Source organism: Bos grunniens, chromosome 1 (assembly GCF_055505025.1).
Source record: "Bos grunniens cultivar Pamir isolate PY7600 chromosome 1, Bosgru_T2T1.0, whole genome shotgun sequence".
NCBI classification, from domain to species: domain Eukaryota; kingdom Metazoa; phylum Chordata; class Mammalia; order Artiodactyla; family Bovidae; genus Bos; species Bos grunniens.
Window position 1 is genome coordinate 21,882,907 of NC_141165.1, and position 18,638 is coordinate 21,901,544.

Consider the following 18,638-nt stretch of genomic DNA (forward strand, 5'->3'; position numbering starts at 1 on the left):
AAGGCAAGAGAAAGGAATGACAGAGGATGAGATGATTGGATGGCATCACGGACTCAATGGACATGAGTCTGAGCAAGGTCCGGGAGTTGGTGTGCTACAGTCCTTGAGGTTCCAAAGAATCAAACAGGACTGAGCGACTGAACTGAGCTGAACTGAACTGATGCAACACCAAGCCTGGGATTGTGCATAAACAGCAAGGTAGAGGAATCTTACAAATATAACCTTGAGTGAAAGAAGCCAGATGTAACATTGTACATATGGTATGATTCTATGTCTGTAAAGTTAAACAATCAGCAGAATTAGTCTGTGTTGCTAAAAGTCAAGATAATGGATACGCTTGTGGGAAGATGGGAAGTAACTGAGGAGGGGCATCCCCACCCTATTAACGTTCCTTTTCTTGTGTTATGCGCTTGTGTTCACTTGGTGATAATTCATCGTTTTATACTTGGGACATGTGAAATTTCATGTTATATTTATTACATTCAAGAAAAAGTTTTTTAAATTCTCTCTAAATTCAGAAGACTTGCCCCAGGCAGAGTTCATAGACTTCCAGAGGAAGTCTTCCGCAGTCTGCACCTGCGCTTCACCAGATCTCAGCCTTCAGGACAGGGTTGCAGGAGACCATTTTATGGGGGTTGGGGGTTGGAGAGCTTCTGGGAGGGACCCGGAGTAGGCATCCGAGACGCTTTGGAGGAAGAGTCTGAGGATCCCTGAAAATTGTGTTCAAAATGTTGTATATACGTGTGCACATCCATTCCTAGAGGAGGGATCCACAGGTTTCACTTCGTCTACTGCCCCTCAGTCCCGAAAGGGAGGGCCATGCAAGAGCTGCCGTCTAGGTCTAGAAGTCAAGGAACCTGCATTCTAGTAACTAACCTGGGGCCCAGGCGGTCACTCTCACCTTGGGCCTCAGTGTCTCTCTCCAACGGGCTCCGGGGTTGCTGCGGCTCATATATCTGGGTGCGGACCTCTAGCTGGCGAGCGGAGACCCAGCCTTGCAGCTCCTGGCGCTGGGCAAAGATGCAGCCGAGGCTCGGCTGGCGAAATGCCCGCGCAAGGGATGGGGGTGTGGCGAGGGCGATCCGCCGGAAGAGGGAACCCTTCCGAGGAGGCGGATCCGCCCCCTCGTGGACAGGTAAAGCTAGTTGAGGCCCCGGGAGCCGGGTAGGTGTCGCGCGTCACCGAGGAGAATGAGGCTCGTCATCTGCTCCCTGCTGTGCGCGGGCGCCCTGGGTGAGTGCGCGCTGGAAGCTGGGTGAGGGCGGCCCCCTAGGATGGGGACTGGGTACCAGCAGAGGGTCAGCCACGGCGGGACGCTACACTGCCTGGGCTACAGCGGCTTCGAAGTAGCCCAGAGTCTGGCTGGCCGCAAAGTGCCTTCCACCCCCGGAGGTGCATCAGTACACCTGACAGGCAGTCGCTGTTGAAGAAACCCTATAGCCTAGGACAGGAGTTCACAAACTATGACCAGCCGGCCAAATTCCTCCAGCCGCCTATATACAGCAGACTGAGCTAAGAATGGGTTGTACATCTTCACATGGGTGGAAGAAAACAAAAAGAAAAATAGTTTTGACACATGACAATTAAATAAAATTCAAACGTCAGCATCCATAAATAACACTTCACTGCAACAGGATCAGGCTCATTCAGTTAAATACTATCCACGGCTGCTTTCAGGCTTCCCAGGTGGCTCAGTGGTAAAGAATTCTCCTGCCAATGCAGGATATGCAGGCTTGATTTCCGGGTGGGGAAGACTCCCCTGGAGGAGGAAATGGCAACCCACTCCAGTATTCTTGTGGGGAAAATCCCATGGACAGAAGAACCTGGGTACAGTCCATAGAGTGGCAGAGTCAGACCTGACTCAGTGACTAAACAATGACAACAACAACAATAGCTGCTTTCAGGTTTTAAGGCAGAGTTGAGTAGTTGCCACAGAGACTGTATGGCTCACAAAGCTAGTCATTGCCTCGGTAGACAATTATGGAAAATGTTCGTGACCCCTTGCCTGAAGGCTGTTCATCCCATTTAGAGGGGAGGAAACAGGGTCAGAGGAGAGAATGGATTTTTTTCTCCCAGGACTCACAGACTGGGGGAATGAGGGGCTGAAGCACATGAGGTAATCTTGTCAAGTATCTAACCAGAAGGACATTTCCTGCTCTGAACATACAATGCCTCCCATGCCTAGTATACACTAGAGAGGTGGAGAAATATAGGGGACAAACACCCACCCTAGAATGAGATCCAGCGACCACTCAGTGCCATGTGACTCTGAGTGGTCCCTTGTCCTCTCTGAACTAATTTACTCTTCAGTTCAGTAGAAATTACTTTTTCACAACAAACACAGTTGCTGTGCATGTGACATGAGGTCATGTGCCTAAGAGCAGCGCTTTAGGCACAGGTGAGTTATCACTGGAAAAAAATCCTGCTCTTAAATGAAAGGGGCTCTTGGTTGGGTAACTGCAAGGAAGGTCACAGCACAAAGTCGCTGAGCTCATGCAGGTGGAAGCCCTCCCAGGCTGAACGACTGGGTTCTGTCCAGCCATGTTTCTGTCAAGGTTTCAGGTTGTCTTAAGTCATTTCTGGGGCAGCATATCTATCATGGGGGGAGGGGTAACCTGGGCTGGGCAGAAGAAGGCAGGAAATGCAAGGAGTGCTTTCTGGGTCTCCCTGGCCAAGTGCTGCCCTCTAGGGCCACAGAGGGAGCTCTGCAGGGGCTGAGGAGGGCTGACCGGTTTGCTGCTGCTGTGGTCCAACTGTGGCCACAGGGAATCTGTAGTGCAGCTCCTTGGTCTCTCCCCATTCTCCCTGAACAGTGCTTGTGTTGTTTGTTCTTCCTCCATCCTTCTCCTGGCAGTGTCAGGCACTGACTAAGAGTTCACTCTCCCAGTCAGCTCTGTGTTTACTAAACAGAGGCAAGAGCTGCCTCTCCTCTGTCCTCTGCCCACCCCACCCCAATATTTCACCCTCTTGGTGCTGGGCAAGGCTGGAATTGGAGACCAGCTTTCTTCAAAGCTCAGTGTTCTTTTCCAATAAAAATTCTTCAGGTGGCAGATGACAGGAATGCGACCAAACTAGCTTAAACTAAAATTGTCAGTGGAGAGGGGGTGGTGATTAGGAAACCTTGTAAGAGCCAAGAACCAGGGGCTCAGAACAGCCTGTCTCTCCACCTTGGCTGCTACCTTTCTCGATCTTTTGCTCTTCTGGGGAAGATAGTTCTCCACACAGTGAGCATGGGCTACCAGATTGAAATATTTGAGGTGGGCTCTGAGTACCCCTTCTTGAAATTGTCGCATGATCTGATGGAGTGTTACTGATGGCTGGTCTAGTCACCAGGCTATTTGACTCCATTGACCCTTAGCTTGCTTACATACATTCTCTTTCTTTTTAAAATAACTTTTACTTACATTTAATATAATACCTTTCTTTATGTACACATACAGTTGAATGAATTTCAACAAATATGCCTACCCACATAACTACCACCACAATCAAAACACAGAACATTTCTGTCACTCTCAAACTGTCCACTATCCCTTCCTAGTCATTCCCATTTTTTCCCACTTTAGATAAGTTTTTCCTTTTCTAAGATTTCACATAAATGGAATTATACAGTACCTAGTCTTTTGTGTCCGGCTGATTTCATTCAGCATAATTGTTTAGAAATTCATCCACATTGTTCACTCCTTTTAACTGCTTAGTAGTATTTCACGATGTGTCTTTGCTACAGTTTGTTTTCCACTAGCTTCTTAGTGGGTGTTTAGATTGTCTTCAGATTGGGGGTATTACGACTAAAGCTGCTTTGACTATTGGTATCCAAGTCTTTGGGTGGACATATGTTTTTATTTCTTTTGGGTGAATATTTAAGAGTAGCATTACTGGGTCATAATAGTAAGTGTATCTTTAACTTGTTAAGAAAATGTCAATTTTTTTTTGAGTAGTTGTACCACTTTACATTCCTACCAGCAATATGAGACTTTCAGTTGCTCTACATCCTGCTAACACTTGGTGTTGTCGGTATTTTCACAGTTAGCCTTTCTAATAGATATGTGTGGTAGCTCACAATGGTTTTAAATTGCATTTCTCTGAAGAGTAATAATATTGAAGATATTTTTGTATATCTTCTTTTATAAAGTATCTGTACAAATATTTCCCTATTTTTCAACTGGATTATTTGACTTCTTGAGTTAAAAAGCCCTTTATATTTTCTAGATGCAAATCCTTGGTCAGATAAAGTGTATTACTTACACTTTACTTACACATTACTCAGTCATTTCCAACTCTTTGTGACCCCATGGACTGTAGCCCACTACGCTCCTCTGTCGTGGAATTCTCCAGGCAAGAATACTGGAGTGGGTAGCCATTCGGGGGATCTTCCCAATCCAGGGATCGAACCTGTGTCTTCCACGTGTAGGTAGATTCTTTACTGTCTGAGCCAGCAGGGATAGATGTATTACAATTATTTACCAAATTTGTGGCTTAGCTTTCCATTTTCTAAATGATTTCTTCTGAAGAGCAAATGTCTTACATTTTGATCAGGTTCACTTACCTAATTTTTATTTTCTGTTATTATGTTTTGTGTCGTCTCTAAAAATATAACTGGCTAGCCCCACAAGTTGAAGTATTTTCCTCTTTGTTTTATTTTAGAAGTTTTATAGCTTCAGGTTTTGTATTTTGGTTTATGATGCATTTTTAGTTAATTTTTGTGTGTGGTGTAAAGAAAGAGTTGTGATTCATGTTTCTCATATGGATATCTGGTTTTTCCAGGACTTGTTTTTGAAAAGAGTATCCTTTCGTCACTGAATTACCTTGACAGCTTTGTTGAAAATCTATTGCCTCTATAATAGTAGTAGTGTTATAGTATAGTAGTAGTTTTAGTTGCTCAGTTGAGTCTGACTCTTTTTGATCCCATGGACTGTAGTCCAACAGGCTCCTCTTTCCATGGGATGCTCCAGGCAAGAATACTGGAGTGGATTGCTATTCCCTTCTCCAGAATATCTTCCTGACCCAGGAAACAAACCTGGGTCTCCTGCATTGCAGGCAGATTCTTTACCTTTTGAGCTACAGGGAAGACCTACTGCCTCTATATGGGTCAATTTCTAGACTGTCCTGTTACATTAAGCTTTAGTGTCTCCTTATGACAAGATCATACTGCCTTGATTACTGTAACTTTATAGTCAGTCTGGAAATCAGATAGTACAAATCCTCTGGCTCTATTGTGCTACTTCAGTGTCGGTTTGGCCATCTAGGTATTTTGCATATCCAAACACAGTTTTGAATCAGATTATCAATTTCTATAAAAAGCAAGATTAGGTTTGGATTTTTATTGGGATAGCATTTATACATTATTTTGAGGAGAGTTGACATCTTAATATTGAGTTTTCTAATCCATGAACATTCTATATCTATTTATTTAGGTCTTCTTTCATTTATCTTGGGAATAGTTTGTAGTTTTCGTGTACAGGTCTTATTCATAATTTGTTGAACTCGTCTCTAGATATGTCATTGTAAGTAGTATTTTTAAAGTTTCATTTTTGTAGTTTTTATCTTTTTAGCATTATAGAGATCCAGTTGATTTTAGTATATTGACCTCAAATCTGATGATCTTCCTAAACTCATTTATTCCAAGTTTTCTTTGTAGAGAAACATGTTATCTATGAACATAGACAATTTTGTATCTTCTTTTCCAATCTGTGTACCTTTTGTTTCTCTCTTGAGCTTTGTTAAAATGATTAAGACCTCTATTACACTGTTGGAAGTGATGAGAATGTCTATCTTTGACTTGTTTCTGACCTGAAAGGGAAAGCACTCAGTCTTTCACTATTATGTATGACAGTAAGTGTGATTTTTTTTTTTGTATATGCTCTTTATCAGGTTGAGGACATTTCTTTCTATCCTTACTTTGGAATTTCGAATTGGCTAGTACCTTTTCTGTTCTTTTGAGATTATCATATGGATTTTTCTGTTTTATTCTGTCATATGGTGAACTATACTGATTAATTTTTGCACTTTAATTCAACTTTTCATTCCTGGGTAAGGGATAAATATGTGTGTGTGTTTGTGTGTATGTGTGTGTGTGTGTATTCATGTACTCAAAAAATTTTGGCTGGATTTGATTTATTAATGTTTTCTTATTTGTTAATGTTTTGTAAATGGTATTTGTGTCTGTGTTCATGGGGGATATTTGGCTATAGTTTACTTTGTGTTTAACGTCTTTGTTTGGACTTAGTATCAAGTTAATGTTGTCTTTAGAAAATGAATATTTTTTCTAAGGAATATTTTCTAGGTGTATTACTTTCTCCTCTACTTTACAAGATAGTTTGTGTAGCACTGGTGAGATTTCTGTTTTAAGTGTGTGATAGAATTCATCAGTATAACCACCTGGATCTGGAACTTCCTTTAACATTCATTGTAGTGCAAGTTTGCTGAACCCAAATCCTCTCAACATTTGTTTGCCTGGAAAAGTTTGTTTTTTCCTTCAATTCTTAAAGTTATTTTCATTGGTTGTAGATTTCTAAGTTAGTGAGTTATTTTTCTTTTAGCACTCTAGTGATACCATTCCATTGTCTTTAACTTGTATGGTTTCTGACAAAAAGTCTGAGATATTTATTGTCCTTGTTCCTCTGTACCTAATTTTGCCTCTTTTCTCTGGTTGCTTCAGAACTGTGAGTTTGTAGTTTTCATAATATTAGGAAATGTTCTGACTGAATATTTCTTCCCATATTTTTTCTTTCCCCTCCCCTCCATTTTTATCCTGGACTCCAGTTACACGTATTTGGATCACTTTATCCTATATGATAAATCACTGAGGCTCAGATCATTTGTTTTTCAATCTTTTTTCTCTCTGCTTCATTTTGGATAGTTTCTAATAATGTCGTCCAGATCATCTTTTTTCTTCTGTAGTATCTGTTAATCCCACCCAGTGGAATTTTCATTTCAGCTTTTCTATCTCTAGCAATTCTTTTTGGCTCTTTACATCTTACATTTGTATCTTCATTATGCTCATGTTTTTCTTTTCTGAGGAGGTCACTAGTTATGAAAAATATTTCACATTTCCATGATCCTCTCCAGTCAGAAGTTCTTTTACACGATGCCATAAGCCTTGACTGGTCATCTGACTCTCCCATCCTGTGAATGGCCCCACAGATAGCCTCAGTTTTAAACTGGCCTTCGAACCTGCCTGTCATTTTGTCAGCCTTGGCCAGGTTCATCTGGATGGTCTTTGGTACTGATGTTACAGTTGCTGGTGGAGCATTTCCATGGCAAGTACAGGTCCTCAGACGTGCTGGCATCATTCTGCGTGCTTAGGGTGCACGTGGTGACACCAGGACTAGCGTGAGAGCAGAAAGGAAGTGCCACATCCCCTGGCAGCACTGATGTTCGTGCTTTAAAAAAATCTCTGAGCATACTTTCAACATTTAAAATAGCTGTTCTAAAGTTATTTTCTGTTAATTTCCTCATCTCTTTCACTGCTGGGTCTGATTCTATTGGCTGATTTTCCTCCTGGTTATGGTTTACATTTTCCTGCACCTTCACGTGTGTATTAATTTTATTGGTTGCTAGACACGGTGAATTTTACCTTACCGATTACTGGATTTGTTTTTAATTTAAGGGGTGTCAACCTTTTTTCTGGCAGGCACTCGTAATGTCTTCAGATCAGCTTAATGTTAATGATTAGTTTTCAAGATGTTTAGGCTGTGTCTAGATTACCTTTCTTTCTAGATCTAGTTTAGCTTACTTCTGGAATCTTTCAAAAATGTACTATTTACTCAATAAGATTTTCTCCACTCTGAATGGTGTGAACTCAGATGATTCTTAACCCCATTTGAACTCTGTGAAATGCTTGGTTTAAGGTTCCCATTAATTTTTTTTTTCCCTAGCAGTTGTCCTTGCCTGGCCTCCACAATGATCAGATTGATAATTAGCCGGAATCTCCAGGGTGTGAAAATCCTGGATCTCTACTTCTCTCTCTTTCTCCTCTCTTTTTGCACTCCCTGCTCTTTGGTGCCCTATGCTGCACATTCTTATTTGCCTCTGCCTTGCCAAGCTACGATCTCTGGCTCCTCAGCTTAGAATGACCATCAGACTGTTTCCTCCTTTCTGCCCTGCCGTCTGGACATTTTGTCCAGGAAGAAAGCTAGAGTGATTTCAGGGCTTACCTTATTTGTTTCCCTACTCTCAGGGATCATAATTATGAACTGCCTGTTTCCCAGTGTTTAAAAAAAATTTTTTTTTCATATGTGTTTTCCCAGGGTCTTGTTTGTTTGTTTGTTTGTTTGTTTCAGTTGTTTAAAGTGCCAGGGCAAGTCCCGTATCAGTTATCTGTCATAGGTGGAAACAGAAGTCTATCTGGCTTAATTTTTTTGTTTTGTGTTTTGTTTGTTTCGCTTAGTTCCCTGTTTTAGTACCATGTTTTTGTCAAGGTTTTAGCTTTTCCCTAACTACGCAAATATCATTCACCCTATTTTATATTCACACTGAATGAACCATGGCTATCACTGGGGAGAGGGAAGGAGTGAGGGGTAATATAGAAGTAGGAGAGGGAAAAAAAGATTATTATAGGATTGTATGAAGTCAACTGTGTGATATTTTGGAAAATTGTAAAGCACTGAATCTTTCATTCAGTAAAAAAAATAATTTAAAAACATCAGTAGTGCAAAAGCTGCAGCTTTAATTATTGGAACATAAGCAAAAGTGATGGAAAATACAGACCTTCCGAAGAAGCTTTCACAGTCAGTATATACTTTTGAAAAAGAAAAAAACTGCCATTGTATACAGTAGCTCTTTGTGTAACTTAATCTCCTTACAAAGCTATTTTCATTTATAGAGTTGTATTGTCTCCATGGTTACCAGTTATTTCCAAGAGCAGAACGTTTTAAGAATATGCATTGGCAAGCAGGGTAAGCATGCTTTGAAAGGCTCAAAATGCAACGTGAGTTATTACTCTGCACACGTCTATTCTGCATAAGGGCACGTGGCCCAACAGCTCCACTCTTTCATGGCTCTCCTAGCCTGGGTGGCTGCTATCAAATGGGCCTGTTCAAACAAAGCTGAAGCACTCCATTTGTCACTTCCTGTCTTTGGTACAGATTTCTCTGAGTGAAATTTGATATCGCTTGCCCCATTTATTTTTATATTTCCTACTTATAGGCAGTTAAAGAGCAATACAGGTTTTGGAGTCAAACAGACCTGGGGGTTTCAAGGATTAGCTTCATTTCTAGTCTCTGATAGGTTTTTTTGTTTGCTTGCTTAAACTCATCTGCAAAACGGGAACATCAGTATTTAACTGGCAAGACAGTTGCAGGAGTTCAAGGAGGGTTGTGAGTGTGGCTGACTGCCTGACGCACAGGGCCTCCTCAAAAACTGGTAGCTGTGACTGCTGTTACTCTCATCTGGATTTCAACCAAGTTGACATTTTGCCCAAATACTGCAAATTTGTAAACAGCATTTTGCTTTCATAATACTGTCAACACTATTTACAACACTGAAGTGACTTAGCAGCAGCAGCAGCAGCAGTGGGCTAGTGAAATGAACCGACACTGATTTTAATGCCCCAGCAGTTGCTACCGTGGAAGGTTGAAGTATGCAACGTCAAGACAGACTCAGGTTCCAACTTCCCTTCCATAAGATTTTTTGAGGTGAAATTCACTAACACAAAATTAGTAATTTAAAAGTATGCAATTCAGGGACTTCCCTGAAGTCCCTGGTGAGTCAGGGGCTAAGATTCTGCACTTTCAATGCAGGGGGCCCAGGTTCGATCCCTGGTCAGGGAACTAAGTCTGACATGCCACAACTGAGAGTTTGCATGCAGCAACTAGAGATCCTGTGTGCCACAACCAAGACTTGGTGCAGCCAAATAAATAAGCAAATATTTAGTGAGTAAATAAAAGTATAGATTGAGTAGTATTCAGTATTCACAAGGTTATACAGATGCCACCTTTAGCCGGTTCCAGCATGGTTCCATCACCCAAGAGACTACCCTGTAGTCATCCTCCTCTCCCCCAGCCCCTGGCCATCACCAGTTTGCGTCTCGATAGATTTACTTATTCGGGATATTTCACATAAACTGAATGATATAATGTGTAGCCACTTGTGTCTGACTTCTTTCATTTAATATATTATTTTTCAGTTTTATCAATGCTGTAGCATTGCTTTATTCTTTTTATGGTAGATTACATTCCATTGTATGGATATACTATATATTGCTTATCGAGTCATTCCTTGCTATACATTTGGGTTGTTCCCACCTTTTTTGACCATTGCAAAAAGTGCTGCTATGAATATTTGTGTATATGTATTTGAGTCAATTCAGTTCAGTCTCTCAGTCGTGTCTGACTGTTTGAGAGCCCGTGGCCTGCAGCACTCCAGGCTTCCCTGTCCATAACCAATTCCTGGAACTTGCTCAAGCTCATGTCCATCAAGTTGGTGATGCCATCCAACCATCTCATCCTCTGTCCTCCCCTTCTCTTCTTGCCTTCAATCTTTCCCAGCATCAGGGTCTTTTCAAATGAGTCAGTTCTTCGTATCAGGTGGCCAAAGGATTGGAGTTTCAGTTTCAGCATCAATCCTTCCAGTGAATATTCAGGACTGATTTCCTTTAGGATGGACTGGTTGGATCTTCTTGCAGTCCAAGGGAATCTCAAGAGTCTTCTCCAATACCACAGTTCAAAAGCATCAATTCTTCGGTGCTCAGTTTTCTTTATAGTCCAACTCTCACATCCATACATGATTACTGGAAAAACCAAACCTTTGGCTAGATGGGCCTTTGTTGGCAAAGTAATGTCTGTGCTTTTTAATATGCTGTCCAGGTTTGTCATAGCTTTTCTTCCAAGAAGCAAGCATCTTTTAACTTCATGGCTGCAAGTCACCATTTGCAATGATTTTGGAGCCCAAGAAAATAAAGTCTCTCACTGTTTCCATTGTTTCCCCATCTATTTGCCATGAAATGATGGGACCATTTCATGGCAAAAGAACAAAACATGGCAAAAGAACAAAAACATGATCTTTGTTTTCTGAATGTTGAGTTTTAAGCCAACTTTTTCACTCTCCTCTTTCACTTTTATCAAGAGACTCTTCAGTTCCTCTTCAATCTGCAAATCTGAGGTTATTGTTAATTCTCCTGGCAATCTTGATTCCAGCTTGTGTTTCTTGCAGCCCAACATTTCGCATGATGTGCTCTGCATAGAAGTTAAATAAGCAGGGTGATAATATACAGCCTTGATGTACTCCTTTCCCAATTTGGAACCAGTCTGTTGTTCCATGTCCAGTTCTAACTGTTGCTTCTTGACCTGCATACAGATTTCTCAGGAGTATTCAATCCTGTTTTCAATCCTTTTGGGTATATACTGATACCCAAAAGTATGAGTGGGTCATATAGTAATTCTATATGTAACTTTTTGAGGATGCTTTTGGCTTTTTTATTTCCAAAGGGAAAGGTACAGTCAGAGAAATGGGAGCTACCAGACAGCCAGTCCAATTTGTGTCTATTCCTCTCAGCTAATCCTTGACCTTGTCTTTAACCTCTCCGTCCAGCAGAATTGTGAGTACTATGGCTCCCTTACACATCTGGCCTCCCTTCCCTAGGGCTGTGTCTGGCTGTCCCTGAGAGAACTGTGAGATGGTGCACTGTCTCGAATCTTGAGGCGAGTAAGTGCTACAGTTTCCACGACAATATGAAAAAAGTCCTTTCAGTGGAAGGTCCTCATGTCACCTGTGTGAAGAGAACCTCTTACCTTGATTGCATCGGGGCCATTGCGGTAAGTCACTACTGTCACAGAAGAGTGGGAGGAAATCCATACTTTCTTGTTCTTTTTCTGTGCTTGCTATAGTTTATTGCTCTAGAACAATTTTCTCCCCAAAGGAACTAGACTTGAAAGTACAGGGACTGTGTGTAGATGAAAATATAGGTGCTCAACATTCATTAATAGTGAAAACAGCGATAATGATAATATTTAAACAACTGATAGATAAGGATTCATTGAAAACGCCCATAGTAAAGCAAAGCCAGATTTGTACTGGAAGAGAAATATATAAATACTCAGAAATAAACAAGAAGTTTTAGTGTTACTGTTATTACTTAATATTGTTTTTGGAATTTCCTAGTAATGCAATGATATAAAATGATAGAAACAAACAAACTGTCAATATGTTCAGATGCTTACATGCCTATAAAGTATAATGAAATCAATAGAAATATTACTATAATTATTAATGAGAAAAGTACTTTGGTAAAAGATAAATGTATCACAATTTAATGTCATTTTAACTGTCAGTGGTCACTAGTTGGGGAAAAAGAACCCCAAATTATGATCTTATTTACATGTAAGATGATACACAGAAAAATGTTTCAGGGAAAAAAGTTATATGAGAGATCTGCAGGAATACAAGAAATATAATACAAGAGCCTGAGATAAATGAACAATATTATTAATAAATTAAAACATATGCCATATTCCCAGATAGGAAGACTAAACTTCATATATTTGCATATTCTCCCAAAGTTGATTCATCAACTTAATATAATTTTATAAAAATAATATTAAAAAAATTTTAAGTCAATAAAATAACTTTGTAATTCTTAAGTGTGGATGAGAATATAAAATAGTATTGTGAAAAATAAAATGAGCAGGGGAGTAGCTGAGGCCTGTCTGAAACTATAACATATTTAATAACAGTGTTGCAAAGAACAAGGTCCTTGTACAGATGTAGAAGACCTGGAAGAGAACAAGATTTAGACATATTTCCAGCTTTCTAAAAATAGCTAATTATCCACATGATATGATGTAGATGCAAACTATGAGTGTCCACCACTACGGCATTGGGTTCCAGACTTAATGGCTAGATCCACATAGATTTAGATACTGTGTGACAAGGCAAACTTTCCAAAGAAAAGACTAAGAAAGGAATCTTTAGCTGGACAATTGGATAGCCATTTAGAAATAAAATCAACTGAGATTTTTAATACATTTACCAAAACAAACTCCTAGCTTGATTCAATTTGACTAATGTAGCTAGATATAACAAGATAAATCACAAAAGTAGACAAATTTGGAAATGTAAAAATTTTTAATCTCTGACAAAAAAAAAAAAATTAAAGTCCTAAGCCTAGAGAAAAGTATATTCACATCAGCTATAACAAAGCAATGTGATCTAAAAGCTATATAAAGATGTCATTTAAATTTATAAGAAATGCTTAAGAATAACAAGCTATAAACAAGCTGCTCACAGAAATTACAACTAATAGATGATATAAATGAGGAAGGAAAAGTCTTCATCCTTTTTAATAATCAAAGAAATGCAAATAAAAGCATCCTTAAAGTAACAGTTTATATTTTTTAATGTAGTAATATTTCTTAAAAGATAGCATTTCTTGCCGATAGTTTTGCATGAAATTGGCATGCATTGCTATTGGAGAAGGCAAGGGCACCCCACTCCAGTACTCTTGCCTGGAAAATCCCATGGATGGAGGAGCCTCGTGAGCTGCAGTCCATGGGGTCGCAAAGAGTCGGACATGACTGAGCGACTTCACTTTCACTTTTCACTTTCATGCATTGGAGAAGGAAATGGCAACCCACTTCAGTGTTCTTGCCTGGAGAATCTCAGGGATGGGGGAGCCTGGTGGGCTGCCTTTTATGGGGTCACACAGAGTCGGACACGACTGAAGTGACTTAGCAGCAGCAGCTATTGGCATTATAAATTATAAATTTATACATCATTTCTGGAAAAAATTTGGAAAGATCCTGTAAGGGCCATAAAGATACACACAAGCTTTTATTTATTTTCTGTAATGCTCATTATAAATTATAAATTTGTAAGCTGTGCTATGCTTAGTCGCTCAATAGTGTCTGACTCTTTGTGACCCCATGGACTGTAGCCCACCAGGCTCCTCTCCACAGAGATTCTCCAGGCAAGAATACTGGAGTGGGTTGCCATGCCCTCCAGTTGAAGAAAAAAGATTTCCATAAGAGCTAGCGAATTGATCTAACCTGATTTTTGAGAAGAGGCTGTGAGGTTACTGCTTTTCTCAGGAAGGAAGGAATCCTTGACAGATTCTTGAAGAGGCAATCCAGACTTAAGAGTGTAAAACATGACTCTTATGGATGGAAATGCAGATGGAAATGGAGAAGAGAGCGACAGAGGATGAGATGGCTGGACAGCATCACCTACTCAATGGACATGAACTTGGGCAAACTCTGGGAGACAGTGAGGTACAGGGAGGCCTGGAGTGCTGCAGTCCATGGGATCACAGAGTCAGACACGACTTAGTGACTGAGCAACAGCAACATGGATGGAAATATTCTGATTCATTCACTCATGTTTCTGACAACATCTGTTGTACTTCTACTGGTAATAGGTGCTGGGCTTTGTTAAGATAAAACAACAGAACACTAACATCCCCACCTTGGTGGAGCTTGCATTCCAAGGGGAAGGACAAACAATAAATGAAGAAGGTTTGTCAGATGGTTGCTAAGGGCTCAGAAGAAAAAGTATTTCCAGCATTTGTGAGGTGGTAGTTTTAAAAGCATGGTTGGGGAAAGGTTTTTGAGCCAACATGAGGGAGGTGGAGGAGATCAGAGCCGTTCAAATATCCCAGGGGTTACAAGTGACCCTGGCAGAGAGTTAAGTGAGTCTTCCTTGGAGCTGAGGGGCTTCATTCATGTCTGGCCTTTCTTCTTTCAGGCACATGAAGCAGATGCTGTGATGGTGGATGGCGGTTTGGTCTATGAGGCAGGTCTGAAGCCCTACAACCTGAAGCCTGTCGTGGCAGAGTTCTATGGGTCAAAAGATGGTGCGTCCCTCATGGAGACCCAGGTCTCTGTCCTGACACAGCTGCTGTGGGGGGAGGCAAGGACTCTGTCGGTATTACACTTGCAGGGAACAAGTTGCTGGGGTTCTTTGTACTGTGGAAGGCTGTCCCCAGCGCTGACCTGTGGGGGCTAGAAGCTTGGCTCTTTCTGGGAAACTGTGGACTTTAAGCCTCCTGATGGGAATGCTGCTGGGTGCTGCTGAGTGAGAGGGGATGTGCTGTCTGGAGTCCACGCCCACTCAGTGGGATTGCATCAACGGGACGCCTCTCTGGAGACGCATATCCCAGGACAGGCTCTCCTTTTGCCAAGTCCCCTGCAGGTGCTAGAGAATGTGGGCAGTGAATGTTGTGAGAAGGGACTTTAAGGAGCTGAAGAATGAGGTGCCGGTCCTACTTGTCCATAAACGTTGCCAGTGTGTGCAGGAGCACAGCCTGCCTCAACCTGAGTCCAACTTGAAGGCCCCAGTAAAATCTTCAGATGCCCTGTGTACCTTCCTCCCACACCTTCACCTTCGTGTCTGTGCTGCAGACAGAGGAGCAGAGAAGGGGAGAAGCAGTAACATCACGGTGACTGGGAGCTGTAGGTCCTCCAGCCTATTGCCTTGAAAAGGGACAGTTTGCTTTCTTCTGTCAATCAGGGGCCTTTCCCTTTCCTTTTCTACCTGTTAACCAGAAGGTGCTGCAGGTCCTAGAATCCCCCAGGCTCCACTGCACACACTCTGGAAGATTAGTAGCAATGATGCGACATCTTGCCTCGGCCCTTCTTTCTCTGCTGCTTTGCAGATCCACAGACTCACCATTATGTCGTAGCTGTGGTGAAGAAGGGCAGCAACTTCCAGCTGAATCAGCTCCAGGGCAAGAAGTCCTGCCACACAGGCCTGGGGTGGTCTGCTGGGTGGAACATCCCCATGAGGATGCTTCTTCCCTCTGACTGGTCCCAAGAAGGTAAGCTGGCCAGGGTGGGGTGCCCTCTGGCAGGGTTCCTACTGCTGGGACCCACACGGATTGTATTGGGGCCTTACAATCACTGCCAGGTATACGGGTTTCGTGAAATCCAAGATGGGGTGAGGACAACCTGCTTTAAACATGTACTGCCTGGGCTTGCCATACCAGTGACCCTTGTGACTGGCAGCTGGGACTTCCCTTCCTTCAGCCAAAGAGACCCTGTCTCTGAGCTCCTGGCAGCCCCACATCCATGGTATCCCAGCAGTGGGGTTTGACAAGGGCCATGGTGGAGGCTCAGGAGAAAGAGGAGCTCCCTTCCAGCTGCCCAGGAAGACTCTCTAAGGGTGACCACCACACCACCAGCAGTCGGGCCGCAGTGCCTTGGGTGAGGGCTGGGGGTGAAGGCGAGAGGAGATGAGTGGACCAGAGCTCAGTTATGATGAGCCAGGGTGAACCGAGGGTGCCTTTTCGCGCCCGAAAGATAACCAGATTTTCTGCACTTTGCAAAAGTGTTTCTTTTTGAGCCCTGCCAGCTCTGCAACATTCATGTTTCACTTGTGTTTTGAGCTGCAGAGGTCAGATGGGGTGCTGCAACCTGGGCCACAGCTCTGGCTATGTTTTCTTGGGGTTCCATCTTGCCTTGAGTTGTTGGACGTCTGTCTGGGTGGTTATGTTGGCACACCCACTCACATGAAGCAAGTGAATGCAGCCCCCTCCCATGAATTCTTGGAAGAGGGATTCCCGTGAGCCACCATGGGCCATGATCAGAAAAGGACAAGAGTGGGTGGGACTATTTCCTGAGATAAGGAAGGACTGTTGGGGTTCCTGAGTGTTCAGATTTCTGTGCTCCCCACCACCATTCCCGAGCCTCCATGTTGGTGATTGAGCCAGGTGAGGAGAACTGGAGCCGCCTGGTTTGGTGCAGCTCAGCAGCTTTTGAGCCCCGCAGTGGATACACTGGGAAGTTCTGGAGACCCAGGCCCACACATGAGCCATCCATGCCTTTGGATCAGGCACTGTTGGCCACCTCTACATACCCACTTCCTCATGACAGTCCAAAGCAATGCATTCAAACCTCTGGGCTCTCACATAGGGCCACTCACACACTCACACTCACACACACACACACACATGACCCAGAGGCCCCACCAGCTCATGCCCTGAAGTCCATGTGTCTGTGTTGAGCAGCAGCGGCCAAGTTCTTCGAGGGCAGCTGCGTCCCCTGTGTGGATCAGTCGAACTTCCCCAAACTGTGCCAACTGTGTGCTGGAAAAGGGATGGACAAGTGTGCCTGCTCCCACCACGAACCGTACTTCGGCTACTCGGGGGCTTTCAAGTGAGTGGGCCCCCTTCTCCTCCTCTCTCTGATGTTGGGGAAACTGAAGAACAGGGAATAGATGGGGCCTGCCCCGGATAACCTCAAGTGTCCTGGTGAAACCTTGGGTTTTGACTGTCTCCCACGGCACATCCTCGTTCCTGCCTGTCCTACAGAGGAGTCTTCTGTGTGGGGGGGGGCTCTCATCTACCCAGAGCCTGGAGTCTGGACCAGGGAGGCCTCTGGGATCCATAGACACAGGCTTGAGCACGCAGCCAGGCCAAAGATCAGGTCCTCCCCCAAACCCTTCACTGGCTTCTCTCTGCCTGAGCATCTCCACGCCAGATACACGTGCTACGTCTTCCCACCTCCTCCTCAGCCCTGTGCCCGAAGGCACCTTTCTATACAACATGCCTGCAAGGGACATAACTAACATTCGAAACCAGAGCAAAACTGACCAGGTATCCAGGCTGTCTGGAGTTTTTATACTCTATGTGCTGTGCTGTGCTAAGATACTTCAGTCGTGTCCGACTCTTTGCAACCCTGTGGACCATAGTCTATCAGGCTCCTCTGTCCATGGGATTCGCCATGTGAGAATACAGGAGTAGGTCGTCTTTGTAAAAGGCTTTTGACCTTAAAAAAAAAAAGTACAAACACTCTATTGCTTCAGGCTGCCTACAAAGAGGAAGCTGAGGGTCCTTCTTTTGGACCATCCCTCCCCAGAGTTGCCTGGGACGGGGCTTATGGGGCTTCTGCCTATTTCAGACCCGGGCTTGGCTCTGAGGGTTCAAAGACTCCTCAGACAGGGCCGTTGCCTCTGCGAGGACAGACTGAAGCCTGGGAAACTGCAGGTGAAGCCCTGTGAGCCAGTTGCTGGGGCAGAGCCTGAGGAGGGGGCTCCTGGCGGGGTGGGGGGTGAGCCTATGTTGTAGACAGTGGTCTGAACACAGCTGTCCTATTGCTCAGGTGTCTGCAGGATGGTGTGGGGGACGTGAGCTTCGTGAGGCATCTGACGGTATTTGGTAAGTCAGATGGAGGAAGAATCCTGTGGCCACACCCTGGCCAGAGGAACTCCTTCTTTCCTAAGTTTCCTTCTATCTAGAGATGGGTCGTGCCAAGATCTTTAATGAAACAGAGTTTCTGTATAATGACACTTCCATTACTGGTGCTTTGTTTAGTGTTCAGTTTGTTCAGTTTATAAATCGATTGAACAAATTTTCTGAACGTTTAAACGTTACTTACCAACTAATAAAGCAAGTTTTAATAATTAGATTCTCTTAGTCACTGAAATGCCAAATTCAGATCTAATCATGATCTCCTGAATGCTTCCTTATAAACGGTTCCTAAATGTTTTCTTTAATCACCTTAAAGAAATAAATTCTTATAATGATTGCAGAACTTGTTAGCACATCTATAATTAAATCTGTTGCAAAGCATTACTACTGTGGACAAAAATGTATTTCTTTATTTATACGTTAAAAAAAAACCTTTCAAAAGTTTTGGGCAATCAGAAACAAATAGTGTTTCATATGAGTTCAGTTTTCAGATTCTAGGTTTTATAACCAATTAAATTTC

At 42.9% G+C, this 18,638-nt stretch overlaps 1 protein-coding gene across 1 annotated transcript in view; it reads left to right on the forward strand.

Annotated features, from left to right (window-relative positions):
• Positions 1–1,133: 1,133 nt before the first annotated feature.
• Positions 1,134–18,638, forward strand: part of LOC147379106 (inhibitor of carbonic anhydrase-like) — a 43,502-nt gene continuing 25,997 nt past the window's right edge. The window contains exons 1-6 of the mRNA XM_086316055.1: positions 1,134–1,233; positions 11,581–11,753; positions 14,677–14,785; positions 15,587–15,748; positions 16,937–17,084; positions 18,030–18,085. Of these exons, the coding sequence (XP_086172181.1) occupies positions 1,191–1,233; positions 11,581–11,753; positions 14,677–14,785; positions 15,587–15,748; positions 16,937–17,084; positions 18,030–18,085 (691 nt within the window). The 5' untranslated portion in view covers positions 1,134–1,190. The remainder of the gene's footprint in view (positions 1,234–11,580; positions 11,754–14,676; positions 14,786–15,586; positions 15,749–16,936; positions 17,085–18,029; positions 18,086–18,638) is intronic.